The following is an 18554-nucleotide window of genomic DNA, read 5'->3' on the forward strand; positions in this document are numbered from 1 at the left end:
ACATGATTCTCCATTTCTCCCAGGAATCTCTCACGTACCCCACAGCAATTGTTCCGTCGGGGCAGCCAGGTTCCCCAGAATTTTGTCAATTGAGTCGAGAGTCCAGCTAATCAATTCCATGTCTGGTGTTTAGATTTCGGAGGACACCGCAGAGAAAGAGGCTCTAAAAAGTATAGGCAAGACAAAGAGAGCAAGGAGGGAGAGACAGGAGGGGGGGAAATACGACCGCCTCCACCAAGTGCCAAGGCAGAAAAAAGTATTGTCTTCTTGTGTCTTGCAGGCGTCTGTGAAGAACATCCTCTCCCTGAGCAGCACGAGTGGAGCTTTAGAATGGAGCAGGAGGAGCCACAAACTCCCTACATTAAAGAGGAAGAGGATGCGCCACAGCCCCCTCACATAAAAGATGAAGAGGAGGAACACCGCATCAGGAGGAAGGGAGAGCGTCTTGAAGTTTTGGAGGAGTTCCCAGTGATTGGTAAGATTGAATTGAATAAGATTAAAGGTGAAAGTGAGGAGAAGAGAGAGGTGGAGCCTCCAAGCAGCAGCTCAACTCAACACATGACCACAGAAGCTGATGCAGACCACTGTGGAGGATCACAAGCAGACAAGCTTTGCGCTCCACTATCAGATAGTGACGACACTGATGATGAAGACTCTGATGCTGATAAGACATGTCATACTGATAACACACACTTAAAATGTTCACACTGTGGCAAAACCTTTAAATACCAAAGTGATCTAAAAGTACACATAAGAATACACACTGGAGAAAAACCGTTTTCCTGTTCAATCTGTGGTAAAGGTTTTGCACAAAGACAACAATTGAAAGTACATATGCCAACACACACTGGAGAAAAACATTTTACTTGTTCAATCTGTGGTAAAGGTTTTGTACAAAGACAACAATTGGAAGTACACATGCGAACACACACTGGAGAAAAACCTTTTACTTGTTCAATCTGTGGTAATGGTTTTGTACAAAACCATTATTTAAAATTACATATGAGAAAACACACCGGAGAGAAACCTTTCACTTGTTCTATCTGTGGTAAAAGCTTTATAAAAAGTCCCAGTTTGAAACTACACATGAGAATACACACCGGAGAAAAACCTTTTGCCTGTACAATCTGCGGTAAAGGTTTTGTTCAAAGACAACAATTGAAAGTTCACATTCGAACACACACTGGAGAAAAACCTTTTACTTGTTTAATCTGTGGTAAAGGTCTTGTACAAAAACGTTACTTAGAATTACACATGAGACAACACACTGGAGAAAAACCTTTCTCTTGTTCAATCTGTGGTAAAAGCTTTATAAAAAGTCCCAGTTTGAAAGTACACATGAGAATACACACTGGAGAAAAACCTTTTAACTGTTCAATCTGCAGTAAAGGTTTTTCACGAGGCCAACAATTGAAAGTACACATGAGAATACACACTGGAGAAAAACCTTTTACCTGTCAAATCTGCAGTCAAAGTTTTGTACAAAGTCAACATTTGAAAGTTCACATGAGAAAACACAATGGTGAAAAAACGGACTCCTGTTAAATCTGCAACAAAAGCTTTGCTGACCAATCAACACTTGTAAAACACATGAGAATACACACTGGTGAGAAAGCGTTTAGTTGCAGTGTGTGTGATGTAAATTTTGTTTATAAGTTACAGTGTAGGAAACACAAGTGTGCTGGTGAGAACAGCAGCAGCCAATGAAGCTGCAGGCTTTTAAATAAACTGTCAACTTTTTGTTAAAGTTGACTCTCCAACATCAGCACATATAACATGTAAGACATAGTTTGTGTAACACAATCTAGTTTATATGCTTTGCACCTCTTATAGATTAGATCAGAGGTTTTTCCAAACATTTTTTACCAAGTACCACTTCAGAAAACACTTGACTCTCCAAGTACCACCATAATGACCAACATTAAATTAAAGCAGCATAGGAGGCCTAAGTATTCCTTACAAACAATGCAGACGTTTTATTTAACTATCATAAGTACATGCATTAATATACAGCATTGTGTTCTTTTAGTTAAACATTTACAGAACAATTTGACTGAAAATGTTACATACAATAAATAAACATTTTATGTGCTTATGAAGATGTACAATTCACTGTTATGCTTATTCATACGAGTGGTTTTATATAGGCTTTCGAAGTTGTCACATATTTTCATTTCTAATTGCAAATGAGTCCATAGATGAACTAATTTATATGATACATATTTTATATGTTTTCATCCTTTTGTTTTGAGTCTTAGTTTGATGTCTTAGTTAATATTTACTGGTTCACATCTGAAACGTCTTCTGGACCAGTTCTGGAAGCATCTTATTTACTTAATACATAATTTGAGCAGTTGTGTTTTATACAAGATCGTTTACTTTTAAAATGTGCACTTTTCTTAATCATTTGTTGGGTCTCAATAATCCATTCTAGTAATTCTCTTGATTACTCTCTTTTGTGATATGAACATTGTTTTGTGATTGTTGTATATGTATGTCCCCAGTCCTTTGTACAATACGCAATGTATGTTTCAACAAAAGTTGGGTACAATAAATGTAGTCAATATTTGTTGAGTATGTATTTTGTTGTATTTAATATTGTAGTCATTTTTACTTTTTTGTTCTTTGTATGATCTTGATGTATTTCCTAAATCAAGCAGTAATAAAGATGAAAATGGAAAGTTATCATATAAATAATTATATATAAGTACACTCAGTACCAACATTTCAAGTCTTGCGGGAAATTTAACAACTTTTGGGGGGGATGTTTTGGAGACATGAAAAAAGGTGTTTACATGAGGTCAAGTTGACAGTACAGAAGTCCCAGCTGCAGTCAGCGCAGAGAGAAGAGCAACATTAGTTGTGCATCGTTCATGTTAATGACCTAGTCAGTAGATCAAGTTAGTCAAATTCCTTGTGTGTTAAAAATATACTTCGCAAATAAAGCTGATTCTGATTCATGTTTGGGTGTTACTAACACATCGTGGCGGGATGATGAATTTTGGATACTGAAAAAGAATTCTCACCTATTTGCTTTTTGATTGTCCCTTCTCTCGGTTATGTTGGATTGAACTTTCATTTGTTTTGTTTAGTACTTACAGTCTTCTTCTTCGAGTCCTTTGCAATCTCAGATGACATTCTGCCAGTACTTGGCGCAGGACACAGCTGTTGGAGTGGGTTCAGCCAGGTCCTGGGGGCTGCATTGGGGGGCGTCGCCACATTCCAGCAGGTGGGGCATTATCTGTACTGCACACACTCCACAGCCACACGTATCCTCTTAGTGATAGTTCCATGTTTTCAACAGTGCTTTGCACCTCCCCTGCTCCACCCGTAGTCTGTTGAGGGTCTTCCAGGTTGGCCATGGTAGGTCGCGTCCACTGGCGAGGCATTCAGTAGGTGTTATTCCTTTCTCCGATCATTCTTGGGTTCGGGTGTACGGGAGTTGGTTCCATTCAACAAGCATGTGATTTTTCCGTCTAAAGTCGGAATTCCGTCTTTTTTAATCTCGGGAAGAAAAAAAAAATTATCTCCCGTTTTTCCGGTTTTTTTTCCGACCCTAAATCAAGATTCGAGACATAGTTTATATTACGCCATAGTTGATTGGTCGATATGTTCCTTGTGACCAATCAGGACATCTGTTATGAATGATGACGTTAATAACGTCATCATTCATAATGGTTATTACCGCCATTTTCCATATGTAAACGATGTCGGTTCTCGAGAGAAAGGACGCTTTACGAGTAAAAGAAATTGATAAACATGTCAAAAATAAGTTTCGATGGGACTGGATAGAAAAGGGAAATCACTGATACTGTTGGGAAGAAGGAAGTTACGACTTTGTTCGGTGATTTTATACGGAAAATCGATCGTCCCGGAAAGGTTTTGTGCACGTGGTGTCATGATAATATTGACTATGGATCACAAGGTTTCAAGGCTTTGGAAGTACATGCAAAATGCCAAAAACATATGAAACTACTTGAAGCAAGGTATGTTCTATTAATGATGTTTTCATGTCTTTAAACACTAAAATATTTTCTTCAAATGTACTGTCTTTGTTAATTTTAGCATGTTAAATAGGTGAAAAACCAGGAGCTTCGGGGGGCGTCGCCCCCTTGTCCCCCCACCAGGGCACCGCCCTGGACCTGGCTGTGGGCCTTCGTCCCCCAGACCCCCGGAAATTTTTTCAGTCTTTTTCATTGTGGTCAAGTCACATGCCTGATTCAAGCCTCCAGATGTTGGTCTGTGTCGTCTCTTTGGTGGACTGGAGAGGAGGGACTATGCTTGAAGCTGGCCCTGGATTTCAGTCTGGATGTAGGTGCTGTGTGTCCGTACAGGGGGTGCCTCATTTCAGACTCCTGTGCTCTCCGCTAGTCGAGGGCGACGATGCCGGCCAGTGCATAGCGGCACGGGACTGACGTTGACTTTATGCAGCCCGAGATGATAAGGCAGGTGTCATTGAGGGCCGTATCTACCAGTTTGGTATGGTGGGAGCGGCTCCAGCTTGAGCAGGCATACTCAGCTGTGGAGAAGCACAGGGCTGTTGTACGGATGGTTGGTGGATCAGCGCCCCATATTGACTTGACCAGTTTGCGGGTGTTAACCTTGGCTTTGGTGTTCTGAAGGTGGGTTTTAAAAGAGAGTGTCCTATCGAGTGTGACTCCCAAGTTACACAGGGTGGGGGTTGGTTCAGGAGTTTGTGGCCATCCCTTGAGACGCTCCGTTCTTTTCCTGCGTTTCGGTTTCTCAGGTGGAAACTACATCGCTTGGTTTTGGATGGGTTGGGTTTCAGGTGGTTGTTATTGTAGTAGGTGGACATCTCTTGGAGGGCACTTTCCAGGACTGATTCGATTTTGTGAAAACTCTCTTGTTGGGTGGTGATGCAGAGGTCATCAGCGTAGATGAATCGACAGCATTTTGGGGGGAGTGGTTGGTCATTGGTGTAAATGTTGAACAAGAGAGGGGCCAGTACGCTGCCTTGTGGTAGGCCGTTCTTTTGGGCTTTCCGTTTGCTCTTCTTGTCGTTTAATTGAACAAAGAAGCGCCTGTTGTCAAGGAGACTTTTTACAACTTGGCAGAGGTCAAGGTCGCCAGTCATGTCCAAAAGTGTCCTAATCATGGTGCGGTGCTGGACAGTGTCATAGGTAGCGATGAAGTCTATGAAAGCTGCTCCGGTGATGAGTTTGTGCTCAAAACCATCCTCGATGTGTTGGGTGAGGTTCAGCACAGGAGCGGCCAGGAAGGAAACCACCTCGATCTCTGGTGAGCTTGGAGTCTGAGTGGTGTTAGGCGTTGGAGTAGCAGCCTCTCATATAGCTTGTAGGTTATGCAGAGGAGAAAAATCGTTCTGTAGCTCTTTGGTGATGATAGGTCCTTTCCGGGTTTGGGGATAGCGACAGTCTTGGCTTTTCTCCATACAGTTGGGGTGGGTTTCCTTGCCATGCATGAGTTCAGCATTTCTAGGAGCCAGGTCTTTGTTTTTGGTCCAAGGTGCTGAATCATTTCCGCCAGTACTTTGTCAATTCCTGCTGCTTTCCCGGGTTTCAGCGAGCACAGTGCTGTTTCATGTTCTTCTGGATCGAAGGGTTTGGTAAGGGCACTTGCTGGTTGTGGGTGGTCTGGTACCGCTGTCCGCCGGTATTCTCCTGTGGGTCTGCGGCGAGCTTGGCTGCGCCTGTTCAACACCAGCTGTGCTGCAACCGAATTTGCTGTGACTGTTGTATTTGTAGGTGGTGTGGTGTGGTCTGCGCCAAGGCTGCGAATCGTGGCCCACGCCTTCCTGCTGTTGTTGGTCATGTTGGTATTTTCTATCAGCTCCTTCCAGACTTGCCTGCGATCTTCCCCAACATTGTTTAGTAGGATCTCTCCGAGTTCCGTGGTGATGGAGGAAAAAGGGTCCTCGTAGTATGCCGTGTGATAAGCTTGGAGTAGGTCAGTAGATGTTTCTGACAACCCGGAATGTACTGGGTCTGGCATCCTCTTGGGATGTGTCGTCTGGCTGACCTTTTCAGCAGGTCTGTAAACGTGGTATAGCTGTTGGGGTGTGGAGGGATGCTGGGGATTGAGTCTTCGATCTCCTGTTGGTATGATGGCCAGTCAGCCTTCCGCAGAGTGAACCTTCTACAGAAGGGGACGGTTGTTGCTTGGAGAACGGATCGGGTGGTTATGTCAGTGTTGTGAGTGGGGCATGGGGTCCAGGACCTTTTTCACTGCTCTGAATGCTAGTTCGCTGCTCACACAGACAAGGTCTGGGTTATATCCTTGTTTCCATCTGGCGCTATGGAAGGATTTTGGCAGTTTGGCGTCATGGAGCAGGGTCAGTACTTACAGTGATGGGCAAGCTACTTGGAAAATGTAGTAAGCTAAGCTACAAGTTACTCTCCATTAAATGTAGCTAAGCTACAAGAGAAGCTATCCTCTGAGGATTGTAGCAAGCTACACGGCAAAAGTAGCTTTCTACATTTAACTGCATTTCTATCTATGAGCCCACATGTATAATATCAATGTTAATGTAACTGAGCGTGTACAAATGGACCCAGTAAGGGCCTGTTACTATTAACTATCTGTCATTTAGCTGGGCACACCCTACAAATACCTGTGTCCTTGAGCAAGGCACTTCACCCACGCTCCTGATGGGCCGTGGTTAGGGCCTTGCATGGCAGCTCCCGCCATTGGTGTGTGAATGTGGAAATAGTGTCAAAGCGCTTTGAGTACCTTGAAGGTAGAAAAGCACTATACAAGCTCCCCACTGTATGTATTTATTTAGTTTGCCTTTTCTTTGGCCAACCCCATAATGTTATTTGGTTTTTTTACCTACAGTAAAAACAAAAAGAAAACCGCATCGATCTATATCTAATTTCTCCTCGGGGATTAATAAAGTTTGGTCTAATCTAATCTGATATTTTGCCAAAAAATAAAAATAAACAATGACTTGTGTGTTGTTTGGGAACAGGTGGTAATGGTTATGTGCAGTAAAACTTGTCATGAACTCACCTTAATGTGTGTTCCTAAATTTGTGTTCTGCGTCTTTGATTAAGAGAACTGTTATGATTTTGGTTTAGAGGGTAAACAACTAAAAACTAAGTTTGGGGCAATATTTTCTCTAAACGCATACATTGGTCTTAAATATGGCCAAAGACATGCATTATTGTGGGTTTCCTTCACCACTAGGAATTTTAAGTATTTTTTTTTGAGTGGTCAGCTTGAAACGTCCCTCTGTCCCCGACTTTTTTGTCATCATGTGACATGAGTGTGTGCCTCTGATTGGCCAGTCCGTAATGTTTCACCTTAACCTTAGCCAAATGTGAGTCATCATACGAACACCAACCAATCATCATGGATTTTCTGCGTATGTATGGATGTTTTCATTTATCCAGGTTATTGTGTTTTCTCCATATTTTTGGGACCTGGATTCGCAGTCCATTGTCTATTTTTGTAGCTTGTAGCTTTGATGTAAACTACCTAGCTACATGGGTTTAAAAGTAGCTAAGCTACAGGAAAAGCTACTTGTTAAAAAAGTAGCTAAGCTACCGCCAAGCTACTGGAAAATGTAATTACCATAGCTACATGTAGCTTGCTACTGCCCATCACTGAGTACTTACCATACTATTTTGAGTTCTAATTTTTTTTATTTTTTTTTTAAATTGTAAACTTAATCAAGAGTTGTGAAAGCCAATCAAACGGTTATGTCTTTCACGTAAATTTCATATTCATGAATCCAGAATATTAGCATGCAAACCAAATATTTTTTTGTATATTATGAATTAAAAAATGTGTACAAACTCACTAATAATGAAAAAAAAGGCCATGATAACATACATTCTAAAAATAATTATAAAAACGATCACCATCAAAGAACATTTAAATGTAAAGCCTGATCATTTTAATGGCTTTTTGATTTTATTCAAGCGTTATCTCTCGCACATGTTATGTTCTTTGTTTTTTATTTTATTTGTTTCTCCTTTGTGTGTTACAACTTCCTGTTAATGTACAAAATAATTGATTGTCGTTCATTTTAATTTGCTACATGTCTGTATTCTACTGTTATTAAATCAAAGTTTTTAAAACAAACAAAAAACGATCAGTCCACGCATGCGCTAACAGTACGTCACTTTCGGACTTTAAATTGTTTATGACGGAGCTTCTGCTACGTTATATTCTGTGATATTTGAATGAGTTATTCATGTTTTGTAAAATATAGCTTAAAGGAACAAGAATATAAACATGAACAAGGGGAATTTCCACTCGTCTGTCATTGCAATGATTGACGCACGGGGGCGCCACTGACTCCCACCGCGCAGAGCCATCACGTAATTAATTTTTTTAAATGTTGATTTGTTTTATTTTTATTTTTTAAACAAAACACTTACTGTAACTAAAATTTATATCTGGATCTAACAAAAAGTAGACTTGAATTTTCAATGTTGTGAATTGATGTATTTGATGTTAAAGTGGTAAAAAAAAAGATCGATTTATTTGCCATTTAAGGCTGCTGAGCACATAGTTCAAGTTTCTGTCCGAATCTGTTAGGTTCCAAAATAAATACTGTATTTTTAAGTAATGTTTGTTTTTTGTTTGTAATATTTTATGTGACATTGTTATTCAAATAGAGATTACAAAAAAGAAAACCATGGTAACTGTGAGGGCGGTCACGATAATAACTGCCGTAAAACAAGTTGACCTAAGTGACGTAACTTCACGCATGCGTGGACCAATCGTGTAAGAGGAAAATACAAGATGGCGTTTCATGAAGAAGACCTTAGTGTGTCTAATAGTGTTCTTAATCAGTGCGTACGTGTACACAAAAAATGTTGTTTGACAGAGAAAACGTCGTTAATATTTGTTTGTGTCCGATACATCGGTCAAAGTGCACTTTGACGCTTTTCGTGCGAGTTTAGCTTGTTACTTAATTAGCTTAGCATGTTAGCTGCTAACATGTCGCTTAGCAGAGATCAAGTGTGAGTGTGAAGTGTTGCGATTGTGTCAAACTGTGCGAAAAAACGTACGAAGAGGACATTTCTTCAACAAAAGAGAAGAACGAGTGACGACATCAACTACTGGACGCTGTTTTCAAAAAACATCAAGTTTCTTGAAAACACAGAACCGGTCTGTTTACTTCTTACTACCACATGTTTACTAACTTTATATTTCATTATTAACACTATTCTTAAACACATATTGTTTATATGTAATGGGTATAAGAAATACTTGGATTAATTTGAGTAAAATTCCTGCTAAAATATGTATATTGTTTTGTTATGCAATGAGAGGTCCAATTGCGCCCTCTGCTGGTACCTGAAAGTCTAAATATGACCGCAAACCGGAAGCTTATTAGCAGACTTCCTGTCCTCTGCTAATGGTAGCCACGTTCTGATATTGCTCTGCAAAGTATTATGTATTACACTAAAGCTAACGTGAGATTTATTGTAAGATACAGTTATTTAACAGCAGTTGAAATGCTATTTTGTGGAATTTTCGTTTTGAATTGGTTGTTGTTCACGTCAGATGTATTACTATTTTGCACTGAAGTCTATATTATTTCCCCCGGTAGACATCGAAACCAGCAGAGGTGCTAACCACATATTGTGTGTATGTGCGTTCTGATCACTCATTGCAGGTAATAATTGTTACACTATGTGCGTTTTACGTGTCAAGACGTTCATATTTAAATGTGTATTGTTCGCCATTTTAACATGGGAATAACGCGGTCTGTCATGTTCGCTAGTCACCACTAGAGGGTGCTAAAAGTCCATTCAATTATTTGTGTCATGTCGTGTCTTATATTGTATTTTGTATTTTTCTATGTTCTATTTCAAATATATAAAAAAGGAACTCAACTTGGTTAAAAACCAAGTTGAAAATATGTTGTATTGAATTAATTGTAATACCAGTAAAGATAAAAGCAAGTTAAAACCACTATACGATCACACATAAAAAAGTATACTGTTAAAAACTATTGTATTAAGTTACATCTGTAATTGCATTTCATGTAATTGTAAAAATATGAAAATGTTTTGTACTTGAGCAGACTTCCTGTACTCTGCTAATGACATCGAAACCAGCAGAGGTGCTAACCACATATGGTGTATGTGCGTTCTGATCCATTGCAGCTACCAGTAAAGAACCACATCATCCAATCCAGCCTGTGTGTGGGTTATTAGCGGGACGGGTACACAGCAGTTACATATAGGTTGTATTCACCTGACGTCACGTCGGGCTCATTAACTGCAAGGCTCGAAGTGGTGGATCAACGAGTCTTTTGTCATAGCGTTCTGGTCGGCATTTTGTCTTTCTAAAAGGAAAATACCCTCGTTATGTCAGTCAAATACGTTACTTACCGACGAATAAGTCCAATTTTTTTCTTTCACGGATTAATGTTTAATTCATGTAAATCAGAGGTGTCAAACTCAAATACAGAGTGGGCCAAAATTTAAAACTGAACAAAGCCGCGGGCCAAGGTTGAACAAATGAACCTTTTAATAGGGACCCAAACAAGTTTTGCATTGAATATTGAACAAGCAAGGCTTATATAACTTTATAGTGACATGCAAAATCGAGTTTCAAATAATAATAATAATTAAAAAATATCAATGGCATATCAAATACAATTTAAATAAAAATTGAATGCCTCTTTTCTATTTACAGCCTTCTGAGGTAAATATCAACATTATCTTTTTCTACAGGCTAATAAATTTGATAATAAAATAACAATGAATAAATCAACCATTCAGGACTTTAAACTGCTCAGTTTGCAACACACTGATCTAATCTGATGTGCCCAAGCCAGATACCTGCCATCTTTTCTTGGATGCTAGTTCATTAACGTCGGGGCTCAGGCTTTGAGCTGAGGCAACCTTCATTATCGAGCGAAGGTGTTCATCAGTCATTATGTCTCGTAGTCCACCCGGACCACAGTCTTGGGGGCGTGCCTTAAAGGCACTACATTTAACGTCCTCTACGAGCTGTCGTCACGTCCGCTTTTTATCCATTCTAACAACTTGCTGGCCCAGTCACACAAATGTGCGGCTACTGTACGCACACACACATGAATCCCTGCATACTTGGTCAACAGCCATACAGGTCACACTGAGGGTGGCCGTGTAAACAACTTTAACACTGTTAGAAATATACACCACACTGTGAATCCACACCAAACAAGAATGACAAACACATTTCGGGAGAACATCCGCACGGTAACACAACATAAACACAACAGGACAAATACCCAGAACCCTTTGCAGCACTAACTCCTCCGGGACGCTACAAAATACAACCCTGCTACCACCAAACCCCACACACACCTTGTAGCGTCCCTGTAGAGTTAGTGCTGCAAAGGGTTCTGGGTATTTGTTCTGTTGTGTTACGGTGCGGATGTTCTCACGAAATGTGTTTGTCATTCTTGTTTGGTGTGGGTTCACAGTGTGGCGCATATTTGTAACAGTGTTAAAGTTGTTTATACGGCCACCCTCTGTGTAACCTGTACCCCTGTTGATCAAGTATGCGTTGCATTCACTTGTGTGTGCGTGCAGAAGCCGCACATATCATGTGACTGGGCCAGCACTCGTTGGACTGGATGAAAAGCGGACGTGACGATTTTTGGGAGGGGCCCAGGAATTTGGGAGTCTCCCGGGAGGGTTGGCAGGTATGAGAATTAGCGGTGAATGCGGTGTTACCGCGGCACCGCCGCTGTATATAATCGGCGGGCCAGCTCTAGTGTTAATTTGATATCACCTCAAGGGCCAAGTGAAATTACATGGCGGGCCAAATTTGGCCCGGGGGCCAGAGTTTGACACCCATGTTCTAGAATGATACTTGTTTTTATTTCCTTTATATTTGAATTTAAAGTTAAAAGTACCAATGATTGTCACACATACACACTAAGTGTGGCGAAATGAATCTCTGCATTTGACCCTTCACCCTTGATCACCCCCTGGGAGGTGAGGGGAGCTGTGGGCAGCAGCGGTGGCCACGCCCGGGAATCATTTTTGGTGATTTAACCCCCAATTCCAACCCTTGATGCTGAGTGCCAAGCAGGGAGGTAATGGGTCCCATTTTTATAGTCTTTGGTATGACTCGGCCGGTGTTTGAACTCACAACCTACCCATCTCAGGGCGGACACTCTAACCACTAGGCCACTGAGTTATGGTTAGGACTAGTGCCATTACTAGGTTATGATTAAGGTTGGAGATAAGGTTTAGGTGTAATAGGCCGACATGTACACAGGAAAAAATGGTTACCATATTTTTCGGACTATAAGTCACAGTTTTTTTCATAGTTTGGCCGGGCTCCAGTGCAACTTATATATGTTTTTTTCCTTCTTTATTATGCATTTTCGGCAGGTGTGACTTATACTCCGGAGCGACTTATACTCTGAAAAATACGGTACTCACTTTACACCAGTTAGTGTAAAGTTAAGAATGCCTCGATCAATGCTGGCTTGTACTTATAAAGGCTTTACAAATTGCCCCCGTCAAATTTCCACACCTGTTTTTTTTACTCACTGTACCACTTTCCAGAGTACCATCAGTTTATAGAGGAAGAGGAGGAACTGTGGATCACTGAGGAGAGAGTGTCTTCTCGGGCAGGAGGGGAGTGATCTCACTAAGTTTCCACTGACCGTTGTCTCTGTCAAGGTTGAAGACCATAAAGACAAACCTGAGTCCTCACAGCTTCATCAAAGTCCAAGTAAGCAGAATATCCAGATATTATTTTATTCTCAGGGCCTTCAATCGATCACAACTGGACTGTTCAGTTTGTCTTAGAAGACATTTGGCCTCTCATCCAAGTAGGCTTCATCAGTTCATGCTCATAGACTTAAAGTCTTAAATCTAATCATTGGAATTTCAGGCCTCAGAATGTATTAATTCCTATCAAAATGTCATAAAAAGTTATACATTTGTCCTTGAAAGGTCTTAAAAATATTTGTATTTAAAATAAAGGCATGAACTAATTTGCATAAATAATGGCATAAACTAATTCGCTGTACAGTCTGTTCTTTTCCTGTAAATAATGTTGTAAAGAGCGCAGTGTTTGTCCCCCACTGAGATTTTAGGCCAGTTCATACAATAACTTGGTTTTCTTTGGTACATGTATGTAAATGTACTGAATGCCTCATGTGGCTGAGCAAATCTGAACGTTTCTAAAGCATGTGTTTGTCTTTTTGTGTCCTGCAGGCGTCTGTGAAGAACATCCTCTCCCTGAGCGGCACGAGTGGAGCTTTAGAATGGAGCAGGAGGAGCCACAAACCCCCTACATTAAAGAGGAAGAGGAGGCGCCACAACCCCCTCACATAAAAGATGAAGAGGCGGAACACCGCATCAGGAGGAAGGGAGAGAGGCTTGAAGTGTTGGAGGAGGTCCCAGTGATTGGTAAGATTGAATTGAATAAGATTAAAGGTGAAAGTGAGGAGAAGAGAGAGGTGGAGCCTCCAAACAGCAGCTCAACTCAACACATGACAACAGAAGCTGATGGAGACCACTGTGGAGGATCACAAGTCGACAAGATCTTCGCTCCACTATCAGATAGTGACGACATTGATGATGAAGACTCTGATGCTGATAAGACATGCCACACTGACAACACACACTTAAAATGTTCTCACTGTGGCAAAACTTTTAATCGGCATTCTCATCTAAAAGTACACATGAGAATACACACTGGAGAAAAACCTTTTAACTGTTTAATTTGCGGTAAAGCTTTTTCACAAAGTCAAACCTTGAAAATACACATGAGAATACACACTGGAGAAAAACCGTTTACCTGTTCAATCTGCGGTAAAGGTTTCGTACAAAGACAACAATTGAAAGTGCACATGCGAACACACACTGGAGAAAAACCTTTTACTTGTTCAATCTGTGGTAAATGTTTTGTACAAAGACATTATTTAAAATTACACATGAGAAAACACACCGGAGAAAAACCTTTCTCTTGTTCAATCTGTGGTAAAAGCTTTATAAAAAGTCCCAGTTTGAAAGTACACATGAGAATACACACTGGAGAAAAACCTTTTAACTGTGCAATCTGCGGTAAAGCTTTTTCTCAAAGTCAAATATTGAAAGTACACATGAGAATACACACTGGAGAAAAACCTTTTACCTGTCAAATCTGCGGTCAAGGCTTAATACAAAGACACCATTTGACAGTGCACATGAGAAAACACAATTGTGAAAAAACGGATTCCTGTTCAATCTGCAACAAAAGCTTTGCTGACCGATCAACTCTTGTAAAACACATGAGAATACACACCGGTGAGAAAGTGTTTAGTTGCAGTGTGTGTAATGAAAGTTTCGCTTATAAGTACCAGTGTAGGAAACACAAGTGTGCTGGTGAGAACAGCAGCAGCCAATGAAGCTGCAGGATTTTCAATAAAGTGTCAACTTTTTGTTAACGCTGACTCTCCAACATCAGCACATATAACATGTAAGACATCATAGTTTGTGTAACACAATCTAGTTTATATGCTTTTTACCTCTTATAGATTAGATCAGAGGTTTTTCCAAAAAAAATTCACCAAGTACCACCTCAGAAAACACTTGGCTCTCCAAGTACCACCATAATGACCAACATTAAATTAAAGCAGCATAGTAGGCCTAAGTATTCCTTACATACAAGCAGACGTTTTATTTAACAATTATATTTAAAATTTTTGGCCACTGTAACATTACACAGTTTGAACAGTAACTGTTCGAATATAGGGGGGAAAAAAGACGTGATTATTAGGTGTACCACCAAGTGGTACATGTACCACAGTTTGAGCTTTTGAAATAATGAAATGTCACATATTTTCATTTCCACCACAACCCCGAAAGGGGCAAGCGGTAGAAAATAGATGCATGGATGGATATTTTAATTTCTAATTGTAAAGGATTTCATATATGAACTCATTTATATGATACATATTGTACATTTGTTCATACCTTTGCTTTAGAGTACACATAAATCTCCTAGTTAATATTTACTGGTCCACATCTGAAACGTTTTCTGGACCAGATCTGGAAGCATCTTATTTACTTAATACATCATTTAATCGTTTACATTTAAAATGTGCGCTTATCTTAATCATTTGTTGGGTCTCGATAATCCATTCTAGTAAATATCTTTGATTACTCTCCTTTATGATATGAATATTGTTTTGTGATTGTTTTATATGTATGTCCCCAGTCCTTTGCACAATACGTAATGTATGCTTCAACAAAAGTTGGGTACAATAAATGTAGTCAATATTTCTTGAGTATGTATTTTGTTGTATTTAATATTGCAGTCATTTTTGATATGTTGTATGATCTTGATGCAGTTCCCAACTCAGTTTTTCAGCTTTAATAAATCCTGATATATTTAGTTTTATTGAAGTTTAGTGACATATTGATGTCCAGCCATCTTTTTATGGCAAAGTTATCTCTTTGTAAATTAAGATCAGAGCTAAATCAAGCAGTAATAAAGATGAAAAACTGAAAGTTATATACATAATTTTATATATAAGTTCACTCGATACCAACATTTCAAGTCTTGCGACAAATGTAGCAACTTTTGGGGGATGTTTTGGAGACATGAAAGAACGTATCACACTGCAGTTGACAGTACAGAAGTCCCAGCTGCAGTCAGAGCAGAGAGAAGAGCAACATTAGTTGTGCATCGTTCATGTTAATGAGCCAGTCAGTAGATCAAGTTAGTCAAATTCCTTGTGTGTTAATAACATGCTTGGCAAATAAAGCTGATTCTGATTTATGTTTGGGTGTTCTGCGCATTTGATGTGGACTCTTACTGACACCATGTGGCGAGGTTAGGAATTTTTGGATATTGGTAAAGAATAATCATTTGCTTTTTGATTGTCTCTTCTCCCGGTTGTGTTGGACTAGTAATTGTTTAGTACTTACCATACAATTTTGAGTTATTAAATAAACATGGATTTTTTTTTACATTGTAAACTTAATCAAGAGTTGGAAAATCCAAATGAACGGTTACGTCTTTTTAGGTAAATGTCATATTCATGAATCCAGAATATTAGCATGCAAACCAAATGGTTTTTTTTTTTTTTTTTTTAATTCTGAATTTAACAATGTGCACAACTCACTAATAATGAAAAGGGAAAAGGCCATGATAAAAAAAATAATTATATTTTTATAATTACTTTTTTATCATGGCCTTTTAATTTTATAAAAAATTTTTTTATCATGGCCAAACACCATCAAAGAAAATTTAAATCTATAGCCTGATACTTTTATTTGTTTTAATTGTATTCTAGTGTTATCCCTCGCACGTGTTATGTTCAGTTTTTTGTTTTGTTTGTTTCTCCTTTGTGTGTTACAATTTCCTGTTAATGTATAACATACTTAAATGTCGTCATTTTTAATTTGTTACATGTCTGTATCATACTGTTTCTAAAAAAAAGGGGGTTTTGAAAAGAAACGAGCAGTCCACGCATGCGCAAAGGCTACGTCACTTTCTGACTTGAATTTTTTTTACGACGCAGCCTCTGCCACGTCATATTCTGTGATATTTGAATGTGTTACTTCATTTTTTGTATTATAATAGCTGATTTGGGGGTATAAAGGAACAACAATATAAACTTCCACTCGTCTGTCATTGCAATAATTGACGCACGGGGGCGCTACTGACTCCCATCGCGCAGAGCCATCACGTATTTATTTTTTTTAATGTTTTTTTTTTAAACGAAACACTTAATGTACATCTGCGGCCTAACAAAAGGTAGACTTTCAAATGATCAGTATTGTGAACTAAAGTATTAAAAAACATTTGTTTGCCATTTATTTGCTCTTTTTGGTTTCAAAATACTGTATTTTTAGGAACGTTCGTTTTATTTTGTAGCAATCTTTTATATGACATTGTTATTCAAATAAATATTACAAAAAAGAAAACCATAGTAACTGTGAGGGCGGGCACGATAACAACTGCCGTAAAACAAGTTGGATCAAAGTGACGTAACTTCACGCATGCGTGGACCAATCGTGTAAGCGGAAAAAACAAGATGGCGTTTCGATGAAGAAGACGTTAGTGTGTCTATAATAGTTTTCTGTTCTTAATCAGTGCGTACGTGTACACAAAAATGTTGTTTGATAGAGAAAACGTCGTTAATATTTGTTTGTGTCCGATGTATTGGTCAAAGTGCACTTTGACGCTTTTCGTGCGAGTTTAGCTTGTTACTTAATTAGCTTAGCATGTTAGCTGCTAACACGTCTCTAAGCAGAGATCAAGTATGAGTGTGAAGTGTTGCGATTGTGTCAAACTGTGCGAAAGAACGTCCGAAGAGGACATTTCTTCAACAAAAGAGAACGAGCGACGACATCAACTGCTGGACGCTGTTTTCAAGAAACATCAAGTTGTGTTACACAGAGCAGGTTTGTTTACTGCTTACTCTCACGTCCATCCATCCATTTTCTCCCATGTTTACTAATTGTATATTTCATTATTAACACTATTCTTAAACATATATATTGTCTATAGGGGCTGGTCTCCTAAAGCTTTATTAAAACTGTCAGTCAAGTGTTGCGTTTGGACCAGATGTTCCTCCAAGGGAATTTAAGTTACTGGTCAATCCCAAGTTCTTTTGATGACACATAAACTGAGTTTAAATTATCACCAGAACAGAATAGGTATTTTGTAATTTATTTTCAAAGCTTTGAAGAGACCAGCCTATGACAACACATTCAATTGCGCAGCCAAGTTGGTCTAAAACCCTTACGGAAGTGCTGTGTTCTTCAATATGTCCCTCGCCCCCACCCTCCAGAAGTAATACACAAGTCAATTGTTCTACTCTGAGAAGAGACAGGACAGGATAAGGTAAGAGAAAGGAGTATTGCTACTCCCTGCATTCCAAGCTCAAGGTAGTCCACAGTGTGCCCTCGGTCATGAGATGGAGAAAAAATAGAAACAGCACAAAGAGAAAACACTAGTTATTTCAAACCTGACTATAGAAATAAATAACTCTTAAATTTGGATGTATGTAAATATATATCTTCGTCAATCCCCCTTTAGATCTTCCACAAAAGATCTCTATCACAATTACAACACTTTTAAAGCACGCCCCACATTAAAGTAGGTGCTGTTTTTTTTCTTTGAGCAAGCTAGCAATAAAATAACAGCATAGTTACATGGAAGATAGATGGAGGGAGTCCGCGCCAATGTCGTCATGGTCAGGGAAGGAAACTAGCAATTCTCGAAAGTCACCACTTTGCTTGACCCCCTTTAGAGACATAGCAAACCCAGAAACAGGGTGGGGTTGACCTTCTACAGCTCTAACAATGATGCGGGTGCATAGAGACCTAGCACAAGGGGCGATAAAGCAACCGCATGAGGCTATGATGGCCAAGAAAACTCCAACGGAGACCAGGGCAGACTTAATTAGGTCAGTCTCAACAGATTATAAAAACATAGTTATTGCGTTCTACATTTTTAGTAGCAGTCACAGGGAAAATAGCACCAATGATAGGAAGGTTCTCAAAACCTGCACAGGATTCACACCACAATTTGTGTTGTGAGGGGACCCCCCTTGGTTGTCCAATTGCATCAAAGTAAACACCATCAGGGTTTCTCATCAAATC

General features: G+C 39.5%; 1 protein-coding gene across 10 annotated transcripts in view; it reads left to right on the forward strand.

The window, feature by feature from the left end:
• Positions 1–15448, forward strand: part of LOC133617091 (uncharacterized) — a 35546-nt gene extending 20098 nt beyond the window's left edge. The window contains exons 1-4 of one of the 10 annotated variants that reach the window (XM_072914896.1): positions 8697–9102; positions 9548–9613; positions 12513–12681; positions 13170–15448. In XM_072914896.1, coding sequence (XP_072770997.1) covers positions 13220–14344 — 1125 coding nt within the window. In that variant the 5' untranslated portion in view covers positions 8697–9102; positions 9548–9613; positions 12513–12681; positions 13170–13219 and the 3' untranslated portion in view covers positions 14345–15448. The other 9 variants (XM_061976808.2, XM_072914898.1, XM_072914901.1 and 6 more) reach the window with 9 other exon arrangements.
• The last annotated feature ends 3106 nt before the right edge of the window (positions 15449–18554 follow it).

The sequence above is a fragment of the Nerophis lumbriciformis genome, linkage group LG16, assembly GCF_033978685.3.
Source record: "Nerophis lumbriciformis linkage group LG16, RoL_Nlum_v2.1, whole genome shotgun sequence".
In the NCBI taxonomy this organism is placed as follows: domain Eukaryota; kingdom Metazoa; phylum Chordata; class Actinopteri; order Syngnathiformes; family Syngnathidae; genus Nerophis; species Nerophis lumbriciformis.